Source organism: Hetaerina americana, unplaced genomic scaffold, assembly GCF_022747635.1.
Source record: "Hetaerina americana unplaced genomic scaffold, ioHetAmer1.1.p SCAF_8, whole genome shotgun sequence".
In the NCBI taxonomy this organism is placed as follows: domain Eukaryota; kingdom Metazoa; phylum Arthropoda; class Insecta; order Odonata; family Calopterygidae; genus Hetaerina; species Hetaerina americana.
Window position 1 is genome coordinate 44,588,435 of NW_027287427.1, and position 22,443 is coordinate 44,610,877.

The 22,443-nt window shown below is 38.7% G+C and overlaps 1 protein-coding gene across 1 annotated transcript in view; it reads right to left on the reverse strand.

The window, feature by feature from the left end:
• The window catches only part of LOC139697696 (uncharacterized), a 234,166-nt gene that overhangs the window by 44,497 nt on the left and 167,226 nt on the right, over nucleotides 1-22,443 (reverse strand). Inside the window, exon 2 of the mRNA XM_071596516.1 lies at nucleotides 2,202-2,364. Coding sequence (XP_071452617.1) covers nucleotides 2,202-2,364 — 163 coding nt within the window. The remainder of the gene's footprint in view (nucleotides 1-2,201; nucleotides 2,365-22,443) is intronic.

Here is a 22,443-nt window from a genome sequence, read left to right on the forward strand (position 1 = left end):
GTTTCATAGTGATTGGCAAGTTTTCATGGCACCAGTAAAATGTAAAAAATCTGATCAAGGAAGACGGATGAAATTTTTTAAATAAGATCGAGAACACCATTGGCTACAAGTGAATTACTTTCTGATACAATTTTCACGAAATTAGCACTGGATTTAGAAGAGTTTATCTATAATAATATTTTCATTTAGTCGTGGCTTTGGCTATTGGCCACTGTTTAACAGAAATCATTTCTACTTTGGGAGCTTGCTGTTGCAGGAGGTTTCACATTTGTCGTATCTATTCTATCTAGGCTATCATTCTATTAACCCTTGTTGACACATATTGAAAAATATTTGGTATACTTTCACATAAATACTTTCATCATGACCTTAAAAAAATACACTCATTAATTTGGGTCGGAAAATTAAGAACCAATCGGATTCGATGCCAAGTTTAAATTGACATCATTATCAAATCTGTTCAAATTGTTCTCACCTACGATCGTTACTTGATTTTTGAGTTGTTGAAAATGTTGGAAAACATTTGCAATCTGTAATTAAATTATATCTGTAACGAGAAAATAAAGACTCTGTCAAAAATGTATGTGAATGAAGAAAATATAATCATGTGGCAGTATTTTTTACGCCAATTCTATTTCATTCCTAATCAAAAACTAAGAATAAAGAAATTCTGAATGAAAAAAATTGAGAGGCACAAACTGCCTGTCATGATGATGTGAGGCCGGAGGTTCATTGACATGCAGACGGGGGAGAAAACATTTTATAGCACGTGAAGGAATATGAGAATTGCCAGGAGTATGAAGTTGACAAAAGAAAAGAAAAAGGGAGAAGTGAAACGTTTTTAAGCTCTGTTTCTCTGTCAGGGATCGTTTAAGTGCCTACTTCTAATCTGTGGTACGTATGCACGGTGATCGATCACTTCCATAAGACAGCATGTTAATTTACTTATACATATAATTCAGCAGAGCTATTATATCTAATTGTTGGTGTTATTTTATTTCAAAATTATTTCACACATAAATACTCGTATTCAGTACAATTTTACACATTTATACATTTACCAAGTGGTGCCAATCACATATATTCATATTGAATATTAATATTTTCAATAGAAAAACTAATAAGCACAGTGAGAGTTAGTATCAATGCAATTCAATAGTTTATTAATTGATATCTAATTGTTTATATAATAATAATAGTGTTTTATAAATACTGATTACAATATCAGGTTTTTAAATATGGGAACGAAATTTTAACTCCAAATTTTTAATTAAAAACTGATTTAAAAACCGTTCGATAGCTCTTTTAAGCCTGGTGTTTTAAGGTTTTGGTTGTCTTGCATAGAAATTTCCACAATACCCTGCGTTAGAACTTAAAATAAGGATTACATCTATGCAAAGCCTTGTTTTCATGTTTCAGCAATAGTTATAGGAACTAATTCTTCTTACTAGCCCGAAGTCACTTACATAAGAAGAATATTGATTTAAAAAGAAATGGAGTTTTGTAACCATTAGAACAAACTAGCTGTCCTCAGACGCCCCTGACTCACAGGGCTTGCGTATTAAAATAATATATTCTATTAAATGTTCGTTACTCTTCCGAATCATTAAATATATATTTATTCTAGCGCGAAAAACTTCATTTTATTATTTTTCATGCTCTACGAGTAGTATGTAGCGCAGTCCGCAGAAGTGTACACTACGTTCTGAAGTGTGCTAATTTGTTCTTATTCATGTCGCCAGTGAAGTAAAAATGAAAGTTCATCTTTAAAGAGCATGAAAAAGTTTTTCTTCCCCTCAATTGGCGCTATAGTACCGTTAGGGCCTTAAGAGGGCCATCATGTTTTTCATGGAGGAGAGGAAACGTAAGGCGTCCCGATACAAAAAATTCACTTCAGTGCGCAAGGCACTCTACCATGTTATTTATTTTTCAAGTGTTTTGCACGGGTTGCGTGAATTTCGATCGTATTCGCCTTTTTACTTGAGCGCGGAACTCTTATCGTAAGACGGGCGTAATTTAGAAAACGCTCTTTCAATCTCTCCCTACACTTTTTTCGAGGGTCGTACCGTGGGCGCCTGTGAGCGCTATACGTTCAACGCGCACGCGCCAGCAAGGAAACACTCTCCCACGGCACTTGTATTGGGCAGGGAATTATTTAAAAAGCGTGGATGCAACATTTCGAAGTTTTTTCGATCACTCACCGGGAGATGAAATTGCCGCCGGGTAGACGTGAGGGGTCCTGTGGCGGACGACGAGCGGTGCCCCGTAAATCCTCAAATTGGTCGATGCGAGTGGCGCGGCCGACGCGGAAGTGGCGTGGACCGCGTGCATGAGGAACAGCACCAAGGCGGCGAATGAGTGCATCTGCGGGAAGAGAAGGGGGGAGAAGGAAATTGATTAGAAGAGATTGGTTAGCGGAGGCCAGTTCCATCACCTCCCTAGCCACACACCTTCGTGGTCAGAACCTTCTAATCGAACCAGCCAGAGAGTTCCACACCTCCAAACACTGCTTAGGTACTACGTAGCATTGCGATGATGCCACGTTCGATGTCTCTAACATCATGTTTTGTCTTGACAAAATTGATGGGATAGATGAATTTACAGAGACAAAAGGAAATACATACGTAAATTAATCTAAAGAAATAAATTTTTGAAATGAATAAATTGTATAATATATATTATAATAAATAAATAAACCAATAGAAATAATTGCATGAATATATTCAAATATTTTTAAATGCAAAAATAGAATGGCATAAATAGATTGAAAAGTATTAGATAAACTGGAATACATAAATTGATTGAAGTATATTGTGATAAATAATGACATTGAGAGGAATACAATGGTTGAAATACATGTAAATAAATACGTGAATTGAAATAAACTGAGATAACTGAAGTCAAAAATTGAAATAAATAAATTAATACGTAATATTTCTTGTCATTTTCGCCTTCGGTGGCACTAAGCTTATTCAGAATCTTCCCAAAGCGAACTATCGAGAATATTTACAGTCGCGATCACGAAAACGAAACTTATGGCGCGTTTAAATAAAAGAAAGGTGCCTCTTAACTTGCTTTGTGATATTCCGTTACAGAAAAATTCATTCATTCACAAAACCATGCGTGGAATTTCCTGGCCGTGCTTCAATTTATCATCATCATCATCTTCTTCGCCTGAAAATGATGACCTTGAGGCTCTTACCTGAAGATGGTGATGACTTTGAAGCCATCACTTAAAAATGACAACGATTCATTCGAACCCGAGTTGTGAGTTTTTTTTTCGGATTTCTGGTTATTTCGAAGTTTGTGAACGACTAATTTATTGCAAGCTGAAACATTTCGGGCTTTATGTATGATGTACACATTTTATGCCAAAAAAATTCAGATTCATCTTACTACCTTGATCAAAAAGTTCCCGGAATAACCACCGTGTGGCGCTCCCATCGTTCCGATTTGAGTTCTGTTTTTTTTTGTTAAATTGGTACATCTGTTGTTGATATTCCCTTTAAATCTTAGTGTCATAACTTGACATTTGCAAAAGTTACGTAGCCAAGAGTACATCTATCTCTGTGTGTGTTGGCGATTTTTTACAATTTCAGAAATGGATTTAAATTTGCAACAACGAACTTGTATTAAATTTTGCGTAAAAAACGGATTTAGTGGCGCACGGACGTTGGAAATGTTGGAAAAGTGTTTCGGCAACGATTCTCTAAAAAAAACGGTCGTTTACCAGTGGCACGAGCGGTTCAGAAGTGGTCGTGAGTCAATCGAAGATGATGAACGCAGTGGCAGACCATCGACATCGAAAGTCGGTGAAAAAATTGATAAAGTAAAAGAAATGTTGGTCAATAACCGCAAATTAACCATCAGAGAAATAGCGGAGGACTTGAACATTGCCTATGGATCCGCCCAAGACATTGTGGTTAATGATTTGGGTTTCCGTCGTGTAGCAGCAAAGTTGGTGCCAAAAGACCTCAATTTCATGCAAAAAAGAGACCGTGTTGACGTCGCAAAAGACATGATTTGCGAGGCTGAATCCGATCCCACATTCATCAAAAGGATCATTTCTGGAGACGAGACGTGGGTTTATGAGTACGACACGCAATCCAGACATCAGGCAAGTGAATGGCGTTCACCAAATGAGCCGAGACCAAAACAACCACGTCGTTTTCAGTCAAAAAAGAAGGCAATGCTGACGGTTTTCATGGATTACAACGGTGTAGTGCATCATGAATTTTTGCCAGAAGGCCAGACAGTAAACAAAGAGTATTATTTGGGCGTTATGAGACGTTTGCGTGAAGCAATTCGCCGAAAGAGACCAGAAATGTGGGCAGAAAACTCGTGGATTTTGCACCATGATAACGCACCGTCGCACAGTGCTATCATTATTCGTAATTTTTTGACGAAAAATGCAACAAATACCATCCAACAGCCACCGAATTCACCTGATTTGGCTCCCTGTGACTTCTTTCTGTTCAATCGAGTTAAAAAACCATTACGGGGAACGCGTTTTAGCAGCCGAGAGGAAGTAATGGAAAAATCGCAGGAAGCACTGATGGACATACCGAAAACCGAATATAAAAAATGTTTCGAGGATTGGATCAAGCGCTGGCATAAGTGTGTTGCAGTCGATGGGGATTACTTTGAAGGGGACAATATAGATTTAGATGAATAAACTTGTATTTTTAATTTTCTGAATAAATTCCGGGAAATTTTTGATCAAGGTAGTATATCTTCATCTTATATCCGATATGGATTCATCTTTAACATAGTGGCAACGATAGCTATAAAATTTTAGAAAATACTCCGCTGATTTGAAACCGTCCCATGGACACAGAGGAATACTCTCTGTGACCTCAATGCACGAAGTCAATTCTTAGAATCCGAGATAATACGCGATAACCAGCGAATGCAACCCTAATAGGTTAAAGTTTGGACCATGAATTCAAGATTTTTCGTCCTCGAAGCAACCATTACTTTAATTCTAACTTCAGAATTATACAAAGGCAAATGGTGCAAAGGCAACTGATCCAATTACATGAATAACACCGGCCGACAACATTACTTCTTGTTCCTTGTGACCCGCAATTTGTACGCCAAGTTAACACATATTTAATTGAAATTGTCTAATATTTTACATTTTTAGCAGAAATACGAAGATGACAAAAAGTGGTTATTTCACGTTTTGAAGTCCATTGCGATTAAAAACTATACTGAAATGTATTTACCTAATATTATTAGAGATTCATTAAGCATCGGGGCATAAAAATCGAAAACGTATTTCTTCCTTCCAATTTTGGAAATGAAAGGTAAGGTAAGGGTGTTAAAGTCAGAAAGCAGAGAATAAACAAATCATGTCAGCTCCGTTGCTTAGAAAATAAGTATATACCTTGATTTTGTTTCTCAGGATGTCTGAGAAAACAAATTTTAATTAATGATATCTTTAATTGGAATGTTGATATTGTGCGCATTTTGAAGCTTATTTTTTTATAAAGATAGCGTCAATTTTGGTCTACAATGGTTATCTTGAATTTCCATCACCGGTTATATGTGCAGACTCAACTACATCAGATTTCACTTCCTTTAAGTAACGGACTCGTAAGTGAGTACGGGTACTAGGTGTATTCCACCGTAAATTATCTCTTAGACAATATATACACATAAGTTTCCCATAAAAAATGAATTGGTCTTAAAGAACGTCGAGTTATGGCAAATGGATCAATGAGTATTAGCGACTATCGAGTTTCAAATTATCAATGAGTCAATTACCAAAAAAAAACAATTATTAAATTTCTCATGTCATCTCAAATATAAGAACTATTGCCACATGTATTTCATGAAAATGAGAATTTTATGAGGTAATGCTCAGAGGCGTTGTGGACCAATATATTATATATTTAGAAGAAATTACAATACCATACGTTACTCTACAGTTCTTTTACTTTATATCTTTTGAGTTATTTCTCTTTTAATCTGTCGTTCCCTTTAAATCATTTGACTTACTATTCAGGAGTTAAACGATAAAAATTTTTACACATTTATTTTTAATATACATCTAATATCGCGTGCTATATATATGTGTATATATATATATGTGTATATATATATATATATATATATATATATATATATATATATATATATATATATATATATATATTCATGAGGAGTACAACTTTTCAAATTACATGTTAGAAATAAAAATTAGGTAACCAATTCAATATTCGCTGAAAATGAGGTAGGTTAATTTAACTGTGCAGCACATCGATGTGCTTTGAAAAAGGAAATAATAAATTAACGAAAACATTAAAAGAATTTTTATTCCAGTGATTTTAAGAAAATATCTCCCAAACTTATGTTTAATTTGTGACTGTCGTGTTCACATTTTAACGACTTCCTTTCGCGTACCTCGCGGCTTAGGATGTCATCATAAGAAAGAGATAAAGTAAAATTCCTCAGAAAAACCATTAAGGGCGTCTCCTCTGTTTTCCATTCGCAGAATACCCGTCGTAACAGTTAAACAGCCTCGCCATGCCCAAATTGGAAATCGGAAATCCTTTCGCATCCTCCCGTGCTCACAGCTACACACGCCACGCCCCCCACCAACTTCCCCTTCCGCACAGAACAAAAGCTTCCCATTTCAAGGACTGGCCGCAGAGCTTCTTCAAACACGTTGTCTAAGATCAGTGCAAGGGTGCGGAGGGCTATCGTACGCCCCGCGGAAGAAATGCCAAGGTAATTATCGAGCGGAACTGAGGGCTTCTTCTCGTTACGTTCGTGACTTAAATGGCACGCACCACTTACTCCTTCTGGTAGGTGCCTTACCATGTATTTTGTTTCCCGAGCATCTCATTGGAATTGAATGGAGAAACTGATTGTCATTCGTCGATCGATTTAGCTCGACATTCTACCCGCGGTGTCGTGGGTGGGGACCGAATCCATTGTGAAGTTTGGGCGGATGATGCATTGCTCTCTAAAGTGAATGGTTTAACTTTTCCCCGTCTTGTCGGCGATTAATAACGAAGGTGATGAGGCCTTGCGTTAGTTATTTCGGCCAAATCCGCCGGGTGCGTGAGAACGTCCGGCGATCGATCGAAATGAATACGACCGTGACTGAAATGGGGTTACAATGCAAAGTTCCAGGACCTGGAAGGCTTTCGTCTTTATCTCCGTCCTTCGCATAAGTGAAACGAGAAACCCAGACCTTTCAGAGAGGCACTTTTTTTGGGAATTATTTCCGCTCAGGAACAACAGATCAAATTATATGATTTCGGAGTCGCAAGTATGAGTCGTTTTGTGTGCTCATATAGAATACAATTATGATCGAGGTGGGTCGTAGTCTGCCACAAGATCGATGTTCTCCCATATGTTAGGAACGCCGTTTCAACTAGAAAATATATTAAAAAGAGATAAAAAACTCGTAGGATGGAAATTATATAAAAAATGTCAGAAAATATTTTATTGAATAAAATCTACGACATTGATGAAATATCCGGTGCTTTCCCGGCATAGTGTATCTACGGAGCGAATTTCTCTCGGGTCTTCCACCGAGTCAAGTTCCCCATCTCTTCCGACGTTTCGATAACCGTCGCGCTCATCATTTTGGTACTTTTTGAACGCTTAGAAATACTCAGAAGCCCTGAGGGCGATGAACGAGATGGTTATCAAAACGTCCACAGAGAGGGATGGATATCTTAATCTGGTAGAAGATCCGAGAGGGATTCACTCAGATAAAAATAGAGCTTTCAAATCTAAGGGCAGTGTATTTATTTATTAAATTATCGAAGCAGTATCATGTTAGTTAATAATTGATCATGATACCTTATTTTTGCTAATCCTATACGTATTTAATTATAATTTTTCGGCCGAAGTCTAAAGTGAATTTCCCTCTTCGATTAAGGTGGAGCTCCATCAGTTTAAGCTCAGTATTATAGTTTGTTTGTAGAACTATTGTTTATTGCTGCGGTGCTTGATTGCAATATACTGGGTACATTTGAAACTGCCATTTTAATCTGTACAATTACTGCTAAAGGGATATTCATTGAAATATTGTCGAGTTAATTTTGAATCACTTGGAAATGAAGTGAGTTTTATTACCTATTATCAGAGCATATCTGAACGATACTTGTAAATTCGTAACAAATACCACCACTTCCCAGCATCGTACATTTATTAAATTTGTTCAATTACCTTTGAAAAAGTCGACTAAATTACCTTGGTACCCATTATGTGGTGTGCTCAAAAAAATGTTCTCATTAAATATTCACTAATCCAATTACTTAGTAAACCTCGGAAAGGATAAAAAGAGAGTATGCGGATGATGGATAACTATCATTGAAAATGGTTTGAATAATTGTGGTAGGTTTCTGAAACCGTTAAAATATCAGCTCATAACTGGAAAGCGTTCTGGTTTGTCAGTACCTGTGCTAGTTTATATCCTAATGCCGAGGCGTGGATAATTTAAACGACTTATTGCATAGCAAAATTTGAGTATTCAGATGTTCCCTCTTAAGGTCTCGTTTGCTTGTGTCAGTAGTTTGCTGCATGCTGAATCCCTAAAATTTTACATGGGAATATAATTAAAACGTGTTTAAAACGTTAATCACAGGGTGGCTACTTTTCGGATTAACAAATTTCAACTAGAGAATTGACTATCATTACCTCCTTTCTAAATACCACGCTGCGTTTAAATACTTACCTGCGTGACTATTCAAGTGGTTAGTATTTAAAAATAGACATATTTATGAGATGGTATTACAACCCTTTGAAAAAAGAAAACTTTCTTAAGCATGATGGAAATGCCTTTTAAATATTTTCTCTTTAGAATTTTAACACCTCTGCCATAAGCTACTGGCATTCAGCTATTAATGCCTGTCTGATAAATCCATTCACCAATAGTACTCGTATATCACAGAGCGCGTACTGAATAAATAAATTCTCCTGGAGCATTTAGTAATTCTTAAAGTAATTGTAGTAAATATGTTTAAAACATTTTTTTATCTTGCTCATGATAGTAACAAATTGCCAAGCCTGAATCCACTTAAGAGGTTTATATGATGAAAAGACTATGGCAGAAGCTCGAAAGATCAAGACGTTTTGCGAATTCAATGCGTCGGGAAAGAGAAAAATGGAGCGCGTAGCGCTCGAGTGGAAATGGATTGTGATGGATCGCCCTGATGTCCATGAATCCCAAAATAGAGGTTAAAGAGGGCGGCGGGAGATACCCCGGTCTTAGCATGACAATACCATTTCGATTCAATGCGGAGCGAAACACGTTCTTATGCCCTCATTCGCTTCCGTCCATCACGCAAGGACAAATAAATCAGTCGGGGAACAAAAGTCGCTTAGCGACGCGCGAATTTCAATTCGTTGGTCCTCCCGACTTTCGTCTGATTATGTCTTTTGCTCTAGATTCGCTCAGGACTTACCGGGATCTTCATTATCCAGGTCATCGGGTCTCCCAGGGATGAAACCACAGCAGTTAACACAACCCCGAATACTTCGACTTTTTGGTTGTCCCTGGACGCGTTGCCAGTCGGGTTAGACTGAGGGACAACTCATTTTTTTAAAATTTATTTTTGGCTGTGGTGAGAGAAAGTGAACGCAGTCATTTAAAACCTTGAGGGATATGGTTACTCTAGGCTAAATTCAATACATGTTCTTATTAATTGGAAGGAAGTCCTTGAAAGCTCATGCAGAACGATACAGCTGGTTTTCAGTCAGCGTGTGTCACTTCTCCAAATTCATTTGTTTGAATATTCTCTAAAAATATCATTTTTAGTATTTCATTTTTCAGGAAAGAGACAAAACTGCTCTTTTATCCCTGAGATGCGAAGGTCTAATGGAACGAGGGGTAAACATCGAATAAGGCTGAAATTATTTTGATAGCACTGCATTAGTAATACCATAATGTAATTCAGTACGTAACCTGGAGGTTACAGATGGTGAATGATTTATCAGACTGGTATATTAATATCTCCACCCAAAAAAACTGATGGCGGATGGGTTAACAGTCTCACTCTGTCCTTCTAAGTGGGAAGTGAGTCCGCTAGCCACCGCACCAATTCCATCCCCTAGGATTTTCTTTGGGGTAATCACGTCCTCACTTATGAAAACTCAAACTTAGGGTCGAAAACTATGGAGAAGGCATATAAAGTCGCTACCGTGAAATATGCACCTTTCACTGTCCTTACTTTGGTCATGGCGACATATGTGTCATTAGACTGCTACTGTAAATCGTAACATACCAGCGACTGTTGAGGCATTGCACGGCGGTCTCCCTGTGATTCGCATTTTTTTACCTCTTTAAATGCCGCCGCCGCGCGAATCAAGGCATTGTCCTCGACTCTTGAAGGGTGTGTCTGCTACGTTCATAATTCTCCACCAAATTCTCTTCCACGTCTTTCACTCAGTGCGGTGGACGTCCCTCCCCTCTTTCTTTTGCGTGCGCGGCCCCGAGTTCGTGCACCAGTTGCGGCAACTTCGCCTCTCCCCCACGCCCCCTCATTGAAGGATGATTGCGACGTGAGCTTGAACCCCGCACGTCCCTGGCCTGCGACGGATGGCGTCGGCTGATTTAACCGTAGTGGCTGGGATCTACGGGGAGGAATCCCGCGCGCGGGAAAAAGTGGAGATCGACCGCCTTCTTTGACCCACCCGGGAATCGTCCCACCGCGCCCTCATCCGCCCAGCACGTGCACGGTCGGGTTTGGTCATCCCGTCCAGCAGAGAATCGACTCTCCCGGCGTCGGATGGATAGGTCACGCGTCCAACGAGGATTGCAGAATAAGAAACGTCTGGGATTGTTCGCGGGGGTGGATTGCAGAAATGTCCGAGTTGACCCGAATTTATATTAAAAAATTTGCTTTTCCTACGTTTGGGGAATTCGCGCTCCTTGTTCATCTCCTCTCCCACTCAGAGGATCACGGAGGTGGAAAATAAGTCTCGCCATTTTGAGAAATGGCTAATCAAGGCACGGAACCCGAAAGAGAAATGTCGGGGAGGTAGTTTGGTGGCTTGGAAAGCAATTCACTCCTGGCTGGGATAATAAATAGGATTTGAAATGATGATTACTCTGCACGTAAATACATAGGCTGGTAAAGACTTCATCCATATTTGCCTCTTGAAAGAATACAGGAAAGATAACTGTCGAAAACATTCCAGATTTTCTCAGTAAAAACTGAAACGTTCTCAACGACATATACGAGAGGAGACCCTCCGTATAGTATAGTCCTGCCTCCATAGGATTGCTCCCAACAAACCCCTCTCTTCGCCCACCATACCAAGTACTTCCTCATTTGTTTTCTTCTCTGTCCATTTCACCTTCTCCATTCTTCTCCACACCCACATTTCAAAAGCCTCCAGTCTACGTCTATCCTCCTGCTTCAATGACCACGTTTCCGCGCCGTACATAGCTACGCTCCATATCAAAGTTTTAACGAGTCTTTTCTTAACATCCTTACTCAAAGTCCCCGTCATCAACTCCCTCCTCCTTGTGAAAGCCTCTTTGCCTAGCGCAATTCTTCTCCTTATGTCCCTACTACTTTGACCGTGTTGGTCCAAAACACTACCGAGATACGTAAACTGTTCTACCTGCTCTAGTTTTTGCCCTCCTATTCTAATGTTAAGCTTAGCCTTTTTCTTTCTAGAAAATCGCATAACCTTTGTTTTATTAGGTTATGCGATTTTCTAGATTAACATGATATATATATATATATATATATATATATATATATATATATATATATATATATATATATATATATATGCGATGACATAACTAATACGTCATGATGTGAGATGATATAAAAGAATTACTTAAACATATTACAGCTACCTACCGATAATGTACTTTTTCCAGTAAGCGGTCGGCATTAATTTATTAAAAAATATTCTTCATTTTAACGAATAAATATATATTTATTAAATGAAAACGTAAATAAGGTATTAGGATGAAACATTTGATTTGGCACTTTGTAGCATTGGGGTAATATTAGAAATGATTACAGGTCGTACATTGCTATGAAATAAAAATAAGAAGGGAAAGGAAAAGAAGCTGTTGCTATGAAAGTTTAATGTTCATAATATGATTCTAACGCTGTAAATATTTAGCTATTTATTTCGCGGTAGACGGTATAGCTTTGGACTGCTGACCGGATGGCCCGGGTTCGATTTCCGGTCAAGCCTTTCTGGGCACCTGCAGCTCCACCCAAGCTATGTGATTTTACGGGTACCAGCTCTTCCTGGGAATCCATAATCGGCATAGGGAAAGAAACTGGCCCGCCTTCCGTGATGTGTCAATTTTACATTCTGTCGGGCTTAGAACTGGATGAACTCTACCATCACCTACCAAACCGGCCTTCGGGTTGATTACTGTGTTTATTGTTTCTTTATTTTTTTGTCATTTAAACTTCCAACTATTAATTTCTATTGAAAATGTTTCGCTATTAGACCGATACACAACGATGCCATAATCAGTTGAGGTCATTTCCTAGTGCGAATGGTATTTCAACATTCATCCTCATTTAAATTTGATTTTGTTATAACCAAGTTCAGAATTAATTTTGTTAATTGAAATGAAATGTTTTTGGATATTTCTGTAATTTGCACTATTGACCTAGTTTATAAGATAAATCATTGTGATACCAAAATACGGAAAAAATCACTTTCACAAATGATATCGGAAATCGATGCTTCATCACTACATCTTATGAATTTCTATTGCTTGCTATTTTCGTTATTTTTTAATATTCGGAGTACCGCAAAACAGTCATATCACTGGTCGAGACTAATGATCGGATATCACGAAGTACTTGAAGAAACAAAAGGATAGACAAAAAATCCATTGAAATCGAGAGAGGATGAAGATATCTTGGTGGTAATCCTAGGGATAAACATGGAATAGAAATGAATGGACGGCTTCAAATTGAATTTTTATGAATGAAGATTCTAAAAAAGGATTTAGGATTAGTTTTCATGACAGATTAGAGATTTGTTACTTTGTCCATTTTCCAATTTCCTTTTTCCAAATAAGATATGAATTTAAAAAGGGTATTAATAATGGATTTTTGTATAAAGTTTTACTATAAATTTTTTTTATAAGCTTCCTAAAATAAATTTTCCCTCAGTCTCAAATTAAACTTCATCCCTTTTCGAAGTTTGGTAGGGTCACCGAATGCGCCCACTCGTTCACGTCATTCGTGTCTCCTCTTGGGATTTGAGCGATGCTTGTGGAACCCTGATTTACGCAGCATCCACAGCTCCCGTGTCGAGAATCAAAGGAAAGGGCGTTAACGCTGCTGACTCCGTCTGTCCACGCACGAATTGACGACGAATTCACCATTAGGCGTTTCCCCGGCTACCTTGGAAGTCACGAATCCCTTTGGAAGTCTCGGCCGCTCCCCGAGATGCCTTCCGTCACAGGCCTGTGAGATATGACGACATCATGTCGATAGGTATAGTTTTCATAAATGCTATATCGATATGAATAATGTTAAGGAAACGGGGAGTCGATATTTACTGTAGACATTACCATATGGATAGGTCGATACGCACGATGACATCGAAATGAACGCTTCAGTCAAATTGAAGAAATAAAATCGATTTTTTCGATATGACTATGAACTTCGTGGGTAGATTACACAACACAGATGCTTTGGATCAATTCTTCGAGCTACGATATCGCCGATTTTTTATCGATTTTCCCGACACTGTCGAAATTACGTCGTTCAAAAGAAATATACTTATTTAGGTATGTTTTTGGAGGGTTCCACACAAGGATTTTGTTCTGCGTGTCGAGAAAACTTCCTCTTGCTTGTTGCTACATTATTTCCGATGCACATCGATAGTTGTGGCCATTTAGAGTTATCGACGCCACCATGATCGCTTGAATTTTACATCGACAGTCAATATTAGAAAACTAATATTGCACTGCACAGCCCTAACCTCAGGGTGCGAGGGAGACTCTTCCCAACTCGAATTGGGAGGAGTGTAGGCGGGGAGAGGGGTGGCCGTGATGTAACGAGCGGAAGACGTGCCTCTCCCAGCCGCCAGAGGACAGCGGAGTGAGGGGGGCAAGCCCATCCCCGTGTTCCCGAAGCATCGCCTCGGCGGGAGGGTGGGTCGACTCTCGTTGGTGGGGCCCATTTCCCAACCGAGTACATATCGGCCCCATTCATTTGTCACGTCCCCTCCACCGTAGTTTCAGAGAAAAATAGCTGGTGAGGCAGGGATTCGGGATGAATCATTTGGAGGATCGGCGATGGACGGTTGCGGCAGTCGTATAATATGTGCGTGCACTTCGCAATGCTCCAGCAACGATTCATCCCAAACAGGTTTTCCGTACGGGGGGGAGAGGAACAACTATCCATAGGTGGTCCCGCTCGCTGACAAACAAAGGACTACGTAGCTATTAATCTAATCCAAGAAACCACTCTCTCTCTCTCTCATTGAATTGATTTGAGATTAATAACTTCAAATTGAGTTCAGGAACAAAGCAACTGGATAATTCTATGTAAAGAAAAGAATGCTCGCAGCGATGACATGACAGAGTAATGAATAGCTTCATCTCATTCCTGTCCCTGTCCTCCTAGCTTGTCCACGAGAACCATTAAAAATTAGTCTAATGTGTTGTGTCATCAAAGTGGATCAAGAGAAAGGAGAATTGCCGTAGAAATTCATTAAAAGCTTATGATGTCTAGCAAGAAATAGATAGAATTCTATATATATAACGACGTTGTTAAGGCGGTTCAAGCAGTAATTGTGTCATAGAGTATTTTTAAAGTTACTGACTTTTTATTCCACTCTGAAAAATTTTAGAACCTCATTTTATTCAAGCGTTTTCAAATGAATGAGGCCGCGAATTCCATATATATACCTCGCCATTTGTGAGATGTGAAGGTTTTAATTAGATATTTTATGGTCATTGACAGTCGGTCTGACTCCATTTAATCCCCAAGGATTTAGAAAACATAGCAGAAAATCGTTTACGTGAATTTATTTGAAATATTAATCTTAGTGATTAACGTCTATTAGGACGAAAATATAATGCTGGTCATATGGTGCGTTTTGCGTGCCCTTTTCGTGAACGTTTAGATGTAAACATTTAAGAAAAACGGAAATATTTATTTTCCACGGTGAGAGATAAGTTTAAAAGACTTCTTAAATTATTGCAAAAATAAATTCAGTCATAAAGTACTATATTTCTGTGCATAGTTAGGAGCTTGTGGCACTGTTTATCTTTGTCTGAATCTATATCTATTGGCTTTTTATCAATTTCAGCTCTGTCTGAATCAGCGTCAGTGCATATCCAAAAATCACCCCTGCCGCCTTAACCGTCACTCAGCTACTTAGATTCAGTCTTGAATTTCCATCGTTTTCAGAATATTCTACTCTTGATATTAATTCTTGCATAAAAAGGATTAATATTCTATTGGGGATGTTGCTAAGCCTGCGAGTACCATTTTGTACCATTGAGAATTCATAATAAAAAATACCGTGATATAATATATAAAGATTTGCAAAAAATTAAATAAATCACTAGTTCTACCACTTGAATTCGCTACATTTTTTATTTTATTAATGAATATATTTTTATTAAAATATTTTTAAATATACGAGGCAGAATGGAGAAACCCTGTGAATTATTCCTACCGAGAAAAATGCCTCAAATCATTGAGTGAAGGCAGTTATCCCAACTCATAAAAGTAGGTTTTTATGCAAGATAATGTACTTTATAATTAAATTAACATGATAAATCAATAGCAAATATGTAATCTAATTAATTATATAAAACCATAAACAGTAATCAACCCGAAGGTCGGGTTGGTAGATGATGGTAGAGTTCACCCAGTACTAAGCCTGACGGCGTGTGAAATTCACACATTAGGGTAGGGGGGCCAGTTCCTTTCCCTGTGCCGTTTATGGTTTCCCAGGAAGATCTGGTACCCGAAAAATCATATAGCTTGGGTGGAGCTGCAGGTGCCCAAAGTGCCTTGCCCGGGAATCGAACCCGGGACCCTCCGGTCAGCAGTCAAACGCTCTACCCCCTACCGCGACCCACAATTAAGTATATATTACCATATTATTATCATCTGATATCATAATATGCATATGACCGTATCTGTATGATCTAGCTGTCGCGTAACACAATTTTTGAACTTTAGATAGATTTCATTTTTACAGTTCAACTTTAGAGTTCAACTTTATAAATCTATTTGACGCTAAAGCTCATATTTCTGTTTACGTGCTCTCATTTGCAACATTTATCAGCAATCGGTGACAAATTGATTAGTATGGGTGGCGAAACCAGTATGGGAACAGCACCCGTTCCTGTTAACGCGGTGGGCAGTGCGCGTGGGCCACTTAACCCGAAGGTCGCGTCTTCGAGCCCCGCCCGGGGCGTGGGTGTTGCGTCGTTTCGTAATGGATTTCCCCGAGCAGAGTTTACGGTGGGCGATGTGACCTCAGCACTCGGAGAACATTAAAAACCCAATTCCTACCGCCGCATACATCACTTCGAGGGGGGAAGTAATTGCGCCCTACGGCATCCCGGCGATGAAAAAGAATGACGCCTGCTGGACGTACCTACCTACTCCATCAGCCTTCAATGGCGCAGATGCATAAACACCCTACCTCCAAGAAACTTCGTCGATTACGTGCGTGCGGCAGCGATTTTCCCCGTGGGAAATTTCACGCCTTTCACGAAATCGGAGTTATACCATAGCCCACTTTCCTCTCCACGGGAGGCCAACCCGTTCTAGGGATCCATGAGCGACCGCCATGAATGCTCAAAATCGTTCACCACGGCCCGCAATTTCGGGAAAAAATCTTATGGATTTCTCATGGTATTTTTAAGAGGTACTACTTACTTTTGAAACGCCGGCTCGCCACGAGAGCAAACAAAAAAAAATCATCATTTTGTATCCAGAAGTGGTGTACAAATAAATTGCTCTGCGTTCACGTCTCGTCGGTGGGAAATGATACAAGACTGAGAATGAATAGTTTGCGTTCCGATGAAAGTCCGCCGTTTTGAAAATGTTCTAACAAATTCTCACGATAAATACACTCTCTAGGGATTGGACTAGAACTTATATTTTAGAGAAAATCCGTGCACCCTCTTAAGAATGCTAGAAACAAAAAAATAAATAATACGGAATGGAAATAAGATCGCTTCAACCAAATTAAACTACGATTTCGAGTAGAGCTATATTCATATACGTTGTTGTTTACTTGGAAATCCCACCGAATTCTGTTACCAGAATAAGTTGTGGTATTTCTGTCATTCTTATATTTCACCCCATTGCCCTGAAGCATCCACCATATCCGGTAGTTTCACGACAGTCTTTTTCTAATTCTCCTAATGCCTCGGTTTGTATTTGCTAATATAAGTGGACTTTCTAAAATATATATTTATACATGTATACATACATACTACCTTGATCAAAAAGTTCCCGGAATAACCATCGTGTGGCGCTCCCATCGTTCCGATTTGAGTTCTGTTTTTTTTTGTTAAATTGGTACATCTGTTGTTGATATTCCCTTTAAATCTTAGTGTCATAACTTGACATTTGCAAAAGTTACGTAGCCAAGAGTACATCTATCTCTGTGTGTGTTGGCGATTTTTTACAATTTCAGAAATGGATTTAAATTTGCAACAACGAACTTGTATTAAATTTTGCGTAAAAAACGGATTTAGTGGCGCACGGACGTTGGAAATGTTGGAAAAGTGTTTCGGCAACGATTCTCTAAAAAAAACGGTCGTTTACCAGTGGCACGAGCGGTTCAGAAGTGGTCGTGAGTCAATCGAAGATGATGAACGCAGTGGCAGACCATCGACATCGAAAGTCGGTGAAAAAATTGATAAAGTAAAAGAAATGTTGGTCAATAACCGCAAATTAACCATCAGAGAAATAGCGGAGGACTTGAACATTGCCTATGGATCCGCCCAAGACATTGTGGTTAATGATTTGGGTTTCCGTCGTGTAGCATCAAAGTTGGTGCCAAAAGACCTCAATTTCATGCAAAAAAGAGACCGTGTTGACGTCGCAAAAGACATGATTTGCGAGGCTGAATCCGATCCCACATTCATCAAAAGGATCATTACTGGAGACGAGACGTGGGTTTATGAGTACGACACGCAATCCAGACATCAGGCAAGTGAATGGCGTTCACCAAATGAGCCGAGACCAAAACAACCACGTCGTTTTCAGTCAAAAAAGAAGGCAATGCTGACGGTTTTCATGGATTACAACGGTGTAGTGCATCATGAATTTTTGCCAGAAGGCCAGACAGTAAACAAAGAGTATTATTTGGGCGTTATGAGACGTTTGCGTGAAGCAATTCGCCGAAAGAGACCAGAAATGTGGGCAGAAAACTCGTGGATTTTGCACCATGATAACGCACCGTCGCACAGTGCTATCATTATTCGTAATTTTTTGACGAAAAATGCAACAAATACCATCCAACAGCCACCGAATTCACCTGATTTGGCTCCCTGTGACTTCTTTCTGTTCAATCGAGTTAAAAAACCATTACGGGGAACGCGTTTTAGCAGCCGAGAGGAAGTAATGGAAAAATCGCAGGAAGCACTCATGGACATACAGAAAACCGAATATAAAAAATGTTTCGAGGATTGGATCAAGCGCTGGCATAAGTGTGTTGCAGTCGATGGGGATTACTTTGAAGGGGACAATATAGATTTAGATGAATAAACTTGTATTTTTAATTTTCTGAATAAATTCCGGGAAATTTTTGATCAAGGTAGTATATATATATACAAGAATATATATGTATATATACATGTGTGTACAAATATATATATATATATATATATATATATATATATATATATATATATATATATCTGTATGTATATATATATATATGTATATATATATATACTACCTTGATCAAAAATTTCCCGGAATTTATTCAGAAAATTAAAAATACAAGTTTATTCATCTAAATCTATATTGTCCCCTTCAAAGTAATCCCCATCGACTGCAACACACTTATGCCAGCGCTTGATCCAATCCTCGAAACATTTTTTATATTCGGTTTTCGGTATGTCCATCAGTGCTTCCTGCGATTTTTCCATTACTTCCTCTCGGCTGCTAAAACGCGTTCCCCGTAATGGTTTTTTAAGTCGATTGAACAGAAAGAAGTCACAGGGAGCCAAATCAGGTGAATTCGGTGGCTGTTGGATGGTATTTGTTGCATTTTTCGTCAAAAAATTACGAATAATGATAGCACTGTGCGACGGTGCGTTATCATGGTGCAAAATCCACGAGTTTTCTGCCCACATTTCTGGTCTCTTTCGGCGAATTGCTTCACGCAAACGTCTCATAACGCCCAAATAATACTCTTTGTTTACTGTCTGGCCTTCTGGCAAAAATTCATGATGCACTACACCGTTGTAATCCATGAAAACCGTCAGCATTGCCTTCTTTTTTGACTGAAAACGACGTGGTTTTTTTGGTCTCGGCTCATTTGGTGAACGCCATTCACTTGCCTGATGTCTGGATTGCGTGTCGTACTCATAAACCCACGTCTCGTCTCCAGTAATGATCCTTTTGATGAATGTGGGATCGGATTCAGCCTCGCAAATCATGTCTTTTGCGACGTCAACACGGTCTCTTTTTTGCATGAAATTGAGGTCTTTCGGCACCAACTTTGCTGCTACACGACGGAAACCCAAATCATTAACCACAATGTCTTGGGCGGATCCATAGGCAATGTTCAAGTCCTCCGCTATTTCTCTGATGGTTAATTTGCGGTTATTGACCAACATTTCTTTTACTTTATCAATTTTTTCACCGACTTTCGATGCCGATGGTCTGCCACTGCGTTCATCATCTTCGATTGACTCACGACCACTTCTGAACCGCTCGTGCCACTGGTAAACGACCGTTTTTTTAGAGAATCGTTGCCGAAACACTTTTCCAACATTTCCAACGTCCGTGCGCCACTAAATCCGTTTTTTACGCAAAATTTAATACAAGTTCGTTGTTGCAAATTTAAATCCATTTCTGAAATTGTAAAAAATCGCCAACACACACAGAGATAGATGTACTCTTGGCTACGTAACTTTTGCAAATGTCAAGTTATGACACTAAGATTTAAAGGGAATATCAACAACAGATGTACCAATTTAAAAAAAAAAACAGAACTCAAATCGGAACGATGGGAGCGCCACACGGTGGTTATTCCGGGAACTTTTTGATCAAGGTAGTATATATATATATAGTACAATACACAGTAACACATAATATAGAAACACAAAAAAAGAGAACACTCACACGTATTTTCTTGATATTTCGACGGAAACAATCCGTCTTCCTCTGAAGATGTAGAAGTAATTACTTCTACATCTTCAGAGGAAGACGGATTGTTTCCGTCGAAATATCAAGAAAATACGTGTGAGTGTTCTCTTTTTTTGTGTTTCTATATTATGTGTTACTGTGTATTGTACTATTCGGCACTTCCGTGTTACGTCTATGAAAGCATATACTATATATATATATATATATATACATATATAGTATATGATTTCAAAGAAGTAACACGGAAGTGTTGAATAACAAGGTTTGACATCAACAAACAATATAAGAACACATAAAAAGATCACTTACACGTTATTTCTTGATCATTTCGACGGAATTCAACTCGACTGACTTAGTCATTACTTCTACTTCTTCCGATGAAGACGGAGTTGAATTCCGTCGAAATGATCAAGAAATAACGTGTAAGTGATCTTTTTATTATTATTATTATTAAAAATACACATGTGCTGATAGACATTGTCAGGTGGCACACAAGTCCAAAATAATGGCAAAAGATAATACATAAAACTAGACTTCAAAACACAAATCTCTTTAACAAAACAAGTGAATCCCCATCCCATTTACAACCATTAATCAGCAAGAAAAAAAAAGATAAATTTAAAAAAAATTAAGCTATTACATATAATACCATACACCACACATCAATCAAAATTTTACATATATGCCTTACATCTATTCTTAAAAGTATACACTCTGTTAGGAAAGGGCTCGAATATTTTTGCAGGTAAAGTGTTCCACTCAACAATTGTTCTATTTAGAAAAGAAAATTTTTTTTTAATTGTTCTCTGTGCCCGGCATTTTATCTTAAATTTGTGATCATTTCTGCCTATAAAATTTGGGTTCCCCATTATGTGTTCTTATATTGTTTTTTGCTGTCAAAGCTTGTTATATATATATATATATATATATATATATATATATATATATATATATAAATATCTTCGAAATGGAACGCTAAAAATTTAAAAATAACATATTGTGAGTGTCCTTAACATACTGTGAGATATATATATATATATATATATATATATATATATATATATATATATATATCTTCCACGAATTACACCCTCGACGTGGTGGAAGGGTTTGTGAATACTGATGGAGCTGGGTTGGCGGGAGCAGTGATAATTGCTCCTGGTAGGGTTACCTATGTCGAAGGGACCTATAGGTCGAAGGTTAGGAGCCAGACGAAAGGTAGTCCACGCATCGTCTTATCCTCAGTGAGGCGGCTCCAAAGGCGTCTGACCCCAGTGGGGCGGCCATTGAATGATGGAGTCACGTTAAAAACACTATTGAGGAAGGCAACGGGAAACCACCTCAATTATCATTCCCAAGAATATAATGATGGACAGTGTAGAGAGCATGAGTCCTAGCAACTACGGGACTCAGCCCAATCGGCCGCATGTCGTGCCCGACAGTGAGAGATGTAAGGTTTCTGCGGTCGTCATCTCACAAAATCCTCGAAAAAGAAAGTTGCCAGGAGCAGCATAAAAGACGCAGAAGAAGAACGAATTAGTCAGAAGAGGAACTCCGAATGTTGAGGGTCCAGGTGAAGAGATGGTGATGAAGTGGGGGACTACCGTTTAAATATGAGGAATGACCGCGGGGAGAAGGCAGTTGAGTTCTATAAAAGACAGGGGCGAAGGTATACATAGAAAATGCCAGGTTACTCAGAAAGGTATCAGTTATATTATATTCTAGCTAGGCACATATGCGAGTCTGTGTGTTCATGTTTTATGAGTGTATGTATACGGCGCTAGGCGAAGGAATAGATGGTGTTGAAGTGGGGGACTACGGTTTAGGTACGAGGAGTGACTGCGGGAAGAAAGCTATTGAATTCTGCAGGAGGCAAGGGTTAGTCTTCGCCAACACTTGGTTTAGATACCAAAAAAGGCGTAGGTATACATGAAAAATGCCAGGTGACTCAAAAAGGTATCAGTTAGGTTATATTCTGGTAAGGCACAGATTCAGTAACAGTGTGATTAATTCGCATAGCTTCCCGGGAACAAATGCGTACTCGGACCACAATTTAGTTATTATGAAGTGTAGCGTCCGTTTCAAAAAGATAAGGCAGGGGAGCGAGTTAGAAAATGGAATG